The following is a 9387-nucleotide window of genomic DNA, read 5'->3' as shown; positions in this document are numbered from 1 at the left end:
AATTGCCAGATGCATTTACTGACATAAAGAAAGTAACTAAATCACATATTCCAAATGTTAATGCTCCAATTAGAATTAATGTCCCAATTGGACAGCCTATTATTGCAAATGATTCTAAAGCAAGCATAAAACATGGAAGGCCCATAGGTTCCAAAGATAAAAATCCTTAAAAAAAAAGGAGCTAGAAACACAGATGGTCAAATCGAGGACAATCAAGAAAAGTTAGTAACTCATGAAGAGTCATTTGACACTACTAATTTTTCAATTCCAGAAGAAACTTAGATTCTTGAAACGTGTGAAAATAATGAAATCTCAATAAATTATATTATGAATGGAACACAATGGGATCAGAATGAAATTAACATTGATAATATTTTTACATATAATGTAGCGCTTGATGTAATAAATGAAAATGAGAATCGTGAACCAAAGTGCATTAAGGAATGCAAACAAAGAGAAGATTGATCAAAATGGAAAGATGTAATTGAGGTAGAATTAAAATTACTTGACAAGAAATGTTTTTGGACTTGTAGTCCATACAACTGAAAGTGTCAAGTCGGTTGGGTATAAATGGGTTTTTATCCAAAAAAAAGAATTGAAAACGATGAAATTGTAAGATATAAGGTACAACTTGTGGCTCAAGGATTTACACAAAGCCCTAGAATTGATTTTATTGAAACATACTCACCAGTGGTGAATGCAACTACTTTTCAATATTTAACTAGCCTGGCAATAGGTGAAGGACTTGATTTGCATCTAATGGATGTTGTTACAGCATATTTGTATGGTTCACTCAATTGTGACATTTACATGAAACTCCCTAAAGGATATAAATTTCCAAAAGCATACAATTCAAGTTCTCAAGAAAATTACTTAATCAAATTAAATAAATCCTTATATGGAACACTTAAAGAGCTTTCAAAAGTTATAAATCCTAAAGAGTTTGCTATAATTACTGTTTATGTTGATGATATAAATATCATTGAAACACCTGAAGAGCTTTCAAAAGCTATAAATTGCTTAAAGAAAGAATTTAAAATGAAAAATTTGGGAAGAACAAAATTTTGCCTTGGATTGCAAATGGAATATATGAATAATAAAATTTTTCTATATCAAGAAATTTATACAAGAAAGGTCTTAAAATAATTTTATATGGATAGATCACATCCGTTATGTACCCCAATGGTTGTAAGATTATTGAAGCTTGATAAAGATCCTTTTGGACCTCGAAAAGATGATGAAAAACTACTTGGTCTAGAAGCACCATATTTTAGTGCAATTGGAGCACTAATATATTTTGCTAGTCATATATGATCTAATATCTCATTTGCTATTAACTTATTAGCGAAACACAGTTCTTCACCAACACGAAGGCACTGGAATGGTGTTAAGCACATTTTTCATTATGGATATGGGATTATTTTATTCCAAAGTACCTAAAGCTAACTTTATTGGTTATGAAGATGCTGGATTTTTGTCTCATTCGCATGTTGGTAGATCACAAATAGGTTATTTGTTCATATATGATGGTATAGCCATTTCATGGCAATCTATGAAATAGACAATATCAGCCACATCATTTAATCATGCAAAAATTCTAGTTCTACATGCAGTAAGTCGAGAATGTGTGTGGTTAAAATCATTAATCCATCACATACGAGCTACTTGTGGTCTGTCTCTTAATGAAATGATCCTGATGATTGTATACGAAGATAATGTTACTTGTATTGCCCAATTGAAGAATGGTATATTAAAGGAGATAGAATGAAACATATTTTACCAATTTTTTTTACTCACGATCTTTAAAAGAATGATGAAATTAATATCCAGCAAATTTGTTTCAAAGAAAATTTGGCTGATATGTTCACTAAATCACTTCCTACTAAAATATTTGAAAAACTTGTTCATGATATTAGACTTCGCAGACTTAGAGATATCAATTGACGTTGTCAAAAGGGGGAGTTAATAAGCGCTATACTCTTTTTCCCTTGTTTAAGATTTTTTCCCTTTGGGTTTTCCTAATAAAGTTTTTAATGAAACAACATTGAATAACATATAAATAAATGATGTACTCTTTTCTTCTGCTAGGTTTTTTCCCACAAGGTTTTTCCTAGTTGAAGTTTTTAATGAGACACATTTTTATATAATGGACATGCAAGAGAGAGTATCATGAATATTAAAAGGATAGTAGATGTCCATCTTGATCTCCTCTTCATCTTCATCTTCTCCCATGAAACTCCCACCATCATGAGAGTTGATTGTACTCCCATGAAACTCCTACCATCATGAGAGTTAATTACCCTTTATTTGCTTTTATTATTTGTGTAACCTTTGATTTGTAAGGTCATGCCTATAAATAAGGCACGTAATTTATATTGAAGGACATAATAATCCATAAAAAATTCTCTCATTTTCTTGTCTCTACTTCTTCTCCCAATATCTTTATTTTCTAATTATATAATTTTATAACAATTATTAATCTCCTCTTTGTTGTTTTTACTTCCTTTTTCGTGTTAATCTCTTGTATTAATCAGGAAATACAATACTTGGTTTCTATTTTACTTCTCATATTGTTTTCATACGCTCACTTGAATTGCCTTAATAATTTCCTTTCAATGTATATAATTTTTGCAAAAGTTATTAATTGAAACCTCTTAATTAACAATATTCATAAAAGTTTAGTTAATGATAGAGTATAATGGCATCATACAATTTATGTAACCAATTCTAATTAATGGGATAAAGTTTGTTGTTGTTGTACACAATTTTTGAGTGATCCATGATTGATTTCTTTGATTATATTCACCAAAAAATATTATGGATTATTATGCATGCCTATGTTTTACATATTTTTACTCTTATGTTATGGTTTTAAGATTTTAATATTTTTAACTCTTATGTCTTTTTTTGAAAATATATTTTAAATTTTTAATATTAGAATAATTAATATATGGGTTACAATTGCATAAAAAAAATATGGGATATAAGTTTTCCACCACAAAAATATAGCATTAGTAATTTTAAAATTTAAATTTTTATAAAATTTAGATACTTAAGGTTTGAATACTAATGATTTAGAATTGTCAAGTTTGCTCCCACCATAATAAGTTCCTATATTCAACAAGGAGGACTATAGTCACCTCCATCTTCATCGTGACTACTCAGAACAATTTTACAAAAACCAGCTCATTAACTTGTTCACTAGTTAGCCTTGAGGGGGAGGGGCTTGTCATTCAAGCTCATTTAGTAACAGTAAATTTTTACTAAACAATTTTTAATATTAAGAATTATGTTTGCTCCTCAAATTTATCGTAAAGGTTATTGGATATCGTAAATTTAATTATAAATTAATTTTATCTCTCATGAAGTGAAAGATGCTTTTCGAAGTAGAGGATTCAATGCTTGTGCAATTTTCATGAAGGAAGCTTCAAAAATAGGGGAATAGAGGAAGCAAAGAAACATGAGGAGGAGGAGAATGAGGTTGAAGGAAGAGTTTTTGTTGGATGAGTTGGGGGGGGGGGGGGAGAGGAGGATAGAGAGAGAGAGAGTAGTATTTTTATGTTTTTAAAAAATATTAAAAAAATGATAAGACCCAATATTAAATAATTTATAATAAAAAAATTTAAAAATTTAAATATAAGACCCACATAATAAGAAAATAACTAAATGTTAAGAAACAAAATTAAACTTTATTTAAGTTTAGAATGCTCAATAATCTTTTGAGTAAAGTTGAAAGATAACAATAATTCTTAATTCCAACTTTTATTATAAAACAAGCATCAAATTTTGTATGTATATATATAATATATAAAATATGAAACCCATCGCAATTTAAATGATGTACAGTGTCATTTATATTATGCAAAGCATATGATCCACTATCATGTTTATATAAGAATATAAATACAATTTAACATCAACAAGGTCACCGCAAACTCAACAAGGTTCAGAATTTTCTTGTTCTTTTTTTAAATGAAGAACTATCAATTTTTAGAGTAAAGAGAGATATACGATTACTCAGGATAGTTACAAATCAAAAGGTTACAGTCTGGGAGGGGGGGAAAAAGCCCAGGCACCAAGATCACAAAAAATAGGGGAGGGCAACAACAGAGAACTATCAAATTTCCTTTCGCTATATTACTTCAATACTCTATCCACAAGTCACATTTGTCCAAACCAATTTTCAGCCTGAAAGAGCTGAAAATAAACGTCACCGTAATTACGCAACTATAGTATTCAGCTTTGCTTTCAATCGCATGACATCCGCAATCTGGTCCATCTATCGGAAGAGCCTAGACGCTGTTCTCTTGCAGACTTTTCCTTCAACCTTTAGTCGTCTGTATGCTTCCCTCAGATGGCAAGGCCGGATTGGCCCAGATTCTTTCCTCTCTTTCATAACTATTCTAGCTACATAAATAAATTATATATTAATTGAGATAGTTGAAATCAGCATATTAGCAGAGTAATAATCCAGCGAGAATGTGAGATGCATCATTTATCCATGAGATCCTAGAGAATGACATTGGGAATAAATCAAATATTTAGTTCCATCTTTGAATGGTTTATTTTGTTTCTGATGTAAGCATCTTGTGATTATGAAGGAAAACTATCATTACCTGTTTCAACAACATCACCCACAAACATCTTTGCTATGCCTGACACTACAATCGTCATTGGCACAGAAATTTTCTGGGTTCCAGTAATGCTTGCTAACAGCTGCTTCAATGCGATCAAGAAGGGCATAAAGGGGCAACTTGTGAGCAATCTCATTACAAGACAAATTACTAGTAAAATTAAAAAGCAAAAATGGAAGTATTCACAGTGGTGCAGGGGAGAATCAAAAAGAAAAAACTCAAGCAAGTCAAAAGTAGCAACTGAGGACAAACTGAGGTAACAGAAACTAGACTTCAAGAATAATGAGAAGAAATAATGGAGACAAGGAGCTCAAGCAACAAGGAATTCAAGAAAGCCAGAGGTAAATCGTTTCAAACAACTCAGATTAATTTCTAATTTTCAGGTTGTTTGACATGGTTACAGTAATATAACTTGACCATTTGAGTGTTTATTAATTATCTAGATGTCATTTAATTAAAGAAAATAATTATTGGTTAGTGCACATAAAATAAAGGTCAAAGGTGTCCTTTTATAGTCATAATATTGACATAAAACGAGGTGAATCAATGATATGATACATACATTTTGTTATTAAGTCTTCAACTGAATTCTTTTAATTAATCCCTAATTCCCTATTAGATATTATAGTAAACTATTCAAGGACTGCCACTTAATAACTCAAGCTTTTGACATAGAAACTACCATTATAGCCAAGTGATCATGAGCTCGACTTCACTTCTTTCAGCCTTCTCTTTCTTATTCGAACTTGGAGCACATAGGCTATTGTGGTAGTGTGGTTTAAGATATATCAATAAAACAATCATAGACCTTATCAAATACTTAGCATTTCATTTAAGATGACCCGTGTACCAGAGCCTTTGTGACCAAGTTATCAAGACTTTGACCCTTCTGCCCTCTTTCTCTAAAAGGTTAAATTATTTATAGTCCCTGTACATCTATTTGATATTTAATTTGATTTATGTTGGGCTTAAAAGGGACAACAAGAGCATAAAATTGAAAAAGTAGAGAAGAGAATGTTAAAATGGATGTGAGGGCATACACAAAGAGATAAAATCTGAAATGAATATATACAAGAAAAAGTGAACGTGACATTGAAGGGAAAATGGTAAAAAATTGTTTGAAATGGTTTGGATATGCACAGAGAAAGCCATGAGAGGCACCAGTGCGGAGTGTAGAACAAATAACCTCAAGCCTTGTAAAGAAGGGTAGAGAAAAAAAAAAAAACTTATAGAAGTTATTGAACGAGACTTCTTAGCTAGCAATATTCCTAAAAGCTTGGTTGATGATAGAGCACAATGTTATTGTGCAATTCATGTAGCTGATCCCAACTAGGGGGATAAAGTTTGTTGTCGTTGTTGTTATATATATATATATATATATAATATAAAAAAAATTTAAGTATGTCTTTATAGTTTCAAAAACAATATGTACTTGTAACCAAACTCGTGCTCCATCTCAATTGAAACCTACTGACCTAAACATATAATTGCCATGTTGGCACTGATCAGCACATTCAAACTACTGCAAGTGACTTACATTCCCAGTTTCCCTCCTTCACTAACCACTCGTCATGGGGATTTGGAATAAGCACACTGTTGGACATCAAGCAGCTTGTTGCGATTTATACCATTCTGGGCATCGAGGAGGAGGAGGAGCTATTCCCTTTTAGTTACTTTTTAAGTAGAAGTACAAAGGTCATTTCCACTCACATTACCTCCAGTTTTTCCTTGCCCTCTTGCAGCCAAACACACACTTACGAATGACGTGATGAAAGAGGGTTAGGTAGAGGAGGTAATCCTACCAACATGGCAATTATAATTTGTATGTCCAAATCACTTAGTTTTAAGATGTAAAAGAAGAAATTTGATAACAGGGATCTAACTAAATTTTCTAAACTACAAGGACTTCACACAAATATTACAGCCATATGGACTAAAGAATTGAAAGAAAGTATAAGTTGATAAAAGAATAATTTAACCTCTATTTACCAAAGTTAAGCTTTAGTAGAACATAAGAATCTCAGTATTTTGTGGGTAGAAGAAAGAGCAGGATAAAAAAACATACCCTTTTCATGTTAGCTTTCTGAAATCCAGCCCTTCGAAAAGACTCATATCTACTCATTTGTTCTTCAGTGAACCGTGATAATATGACCCTGGAGCAGCAGGCAAATGCAACATTTTAAAATAATTACAAAGGCAAAATAAAAATAATAACAAATAAACAAACAAAAGGAAAAACAAATAAATTAGGATCAAGAAAAGAAACTAGATCAGCAAGTGAAAAACATGGAACAAGATTTGTAACATATAGCAAGGTTCTTGGAAAGCTACGTGCCTATCCTGCCTTCACAAAGTTCTTTCTATTGTTCCTTTTATGCATTTTATTCAGACTATGCACTCACATGCATTTTCAGGTATTTATTATACAGAGCAAACTTTAGGTTTGGAGTCACTTTTAATCTCACAGCCAAGCCAACCGAGTAAAAATCAATAGCACAGTGATCGCATCAGACTTAAGCTTTTTGAGTTCACCAAAAAAAAAAAAACAAAAACAAAGAAATGCCTCCGCTTACTGCATCTTGGCCATTTTATCAGGGTCAGCACTTGATGGGAACTTGCCAAGTTCAACATCCATGTTCTCTTCCTCCTCCTCATCCTCGTCATCTTTATTCTTAGTGACATTGGTCATGGGCCTGCCGCTAGGCCCAGCTGAATGAAACTTAGTAGCTGGAGTGAATTGAATTGCTGTTTTAGTGCCACTACTATTCGAGATGTCATCCTCTTGGCCAGCGGAAGTACCCTGCGCACCTACAGCACTAGGGTTTTGTTCTTCAAATGCCTCAACTGGGGATTCTGGTGGTGAATCCTCTTGTTCCTCAAATGCTGCTTCAAATGGATCTTTTGATTGCTTCATTCTGTTCCGGGTTGTTTTAAACCTATTCCCCTGAAAATGAAATCATTCGATCAAATGCAAAGAAAATCCTCTGGCAGTTGGTAAGTCATGAAATTTAAAGCATACAATACACGAAGTTCTCGTTTCAAGTCACTTGAACAATGTTATATGAAAAAACTGAAACTTCTGTTATTAAGAGATCCTACAAAATTCTCCAAAGCAACACATTTTTCCCAACATTTCGTTGCCAACAAATATAGCAAAACCAACCGTTTTTCTAACACCAAAAGAAGGATCAGATGGTAATTTAAAGAATATTTCCATCAGAATTTGGGGTTTACCTAGAGGTGGAGGAAAAAAAAATGGAGCAACTTTCCAATCCAATAAAATCACGAAGAGAGCACGAGGAAAAGTTTATAGATAAAGAAACAAATATCATCAACTAAGCGACATCGAATAAAATACTCCTTTCAGCCACCGAAATTTCCAATTGAGTATTGATAAAATTAAAAACACACCTGAAAATTGCAACTAGCTCCGCAGACGATAGTTATGGAAGAGGCGCGGCGCAGGGGTAGAGAATTGGGGAGAGGGAGAGAGGCACCAGCACGAGAATCCAGAAGGAACCAGAGAACGATCGCATTGCGGCTTAACCAGTGGGTTCGAGTCTTGTGAGAACGGTATTGCTTGAGGCAAAAAGATAGACGGAAAAAAAAAACAAAAGCATTAAAAAAAAGGGAAAATCACTATCAGGTACCATGTAACCATTTTAAGTATCCAAAAGTTCCCCCAAAACCATAAATAATTCTTAGGTCCCATGGCACTTAAATGCAAATAATACTAAAGTTGAAGTTACCAAAATGGCACGCACTTCGCGTCTCCTTCCCCGCATGTTCTGTGTCTCCAACCTCCAATCTAAGAAATCAATCTAGTCTCCTCCTATGTCTGCAGCTAAGCAATTTCTGTCTTTCTCCAAAGGAGAATCGAAACTTGGCAATGTCCAACACCGAATATTCCTCCGGATCTCTCCCTCGCCATCAGTCCTCAGACAACTCTTCCTTGCTCTCTCTTCCTTCTATCAATATGCACGCTACTCATCGTCTTCCCAGATCCGAATAATGTATAAGCAACTCAAAGGACAGTTCCAATTGTGCCAGGAGATCGGTCGCAGTCGGTTCGGCACCGTCTTTAGCTTCTTCCACCCCGCCTCTCGCGAATTCTTTGCCTGCAGAAAAATGTCTAGCTCGCGGACTTTGGGTCGGCGATGGAGGGACCATGAGCGGGGTGGTGGGGATGCCGCATTATGTGGCGCCGAAGCTGCTATTGGAAAGGCAGTGCAAAAAGAAACGAAAAGAAAAAACTTCAGAAGCTATATGTCATGTAAACAAAGAGAGAATTAAAGATCTTTCATGGAAAAATAGAGAGCTCCTCACCAGTGTCACAGGCTAACGCAACAGAAAAATGATGCAAGAGATGCTTATCAGAAGTGTGTTTTGTTTTGTTTCAAAATGGGGTTATTTTGGTAACTTTGGTCTTATTTACATTAAGACCATGAGACCTAAGAATTATTTATAAATTTAAAGAGACTTTTGACTATTTAAAATGGTTGAATGCCTTGATAATGATTTTTTCTTCAAAAAAAACTTCATACATTTTTAAAAAATTAAATTATACTAGTAGTAAAGAAATGAATGAGATAATAAACTTTAGTAAATAGAGACATATATATATTAAATATATTAACTTTAATGTATGTAAATATTAAATATATCAATTTTCGCTTGAATATTGTGAAAGGAATGTTCTCACAAATAATTTAAAATGTCTAATGAATTTTCAAAACAAATATATTTTTTTAAC

General features: G+C 33.2%; 1 protein-coding gene across 3 annotated transcripts; it reads right to left on the bottom strand.

Moving 5' to 3' along the window:
- Positions 1–3942: 3942 nt before the first annotated feature.
- LOC129307187 (transcription initiation factor TFIID subunit 11) lies at positions 3943–8853 on the bottom strand. Of its 3 annotated transcripts, none has more exons than XM_054948071.1 (6): positions 8384–8853; positions 8046–8213; positions 7208–7578; positions 6700–6787; positions 4617–4719; positions 3943–4407 (listed from the first exon to the last, which is right to left on the bottom strand). In XM_054948071.1, exons 1-6 carry the CDS (start codon positions 8417–8419, stop codon positions 4280–4282), a joined length of 894 nt encoding a protein of 297 aa, XP_054804046.1. In that variant the 5' UTR covers positions 8420–8853; the 3' UTR covers positions 3943–4279. The 3 variants fall into 3 exon arrangements, with proteins under 3 accessions (XP_054804046.1, XP_054804048.1, XP_054804047.1); XM_054948073.1 differs by having other exon boundaries at positions 8399–8853; XM_054948072.1 differs by having other exon boundaries at positions 4617–4716; positions 8384–8850.
- Positions 8854–9387: the final 534 nt, after the last annotated feature.

The sequence above is a fragment of the Prosopis cineraria genome, unplaced genomic scaffold (assembly GCF_029017545.1).
Source record: "Prosopis cineraria cultivar Desert tree isolate PC_DT_omini unplaced genomic scaffold, ASM2901754v1 PC3, whole genome shotgun sequence".
Taxonomy (NCBI): Eukaryota; Viridiplantae; Streptophyta; class Magnoliopsida; order Fabales; family Fabaceae; genus Prosopis; species Prosopis cineraria.
This window is presented reverse-complemented; position numbering and strand designations above follow the sequence as displayed.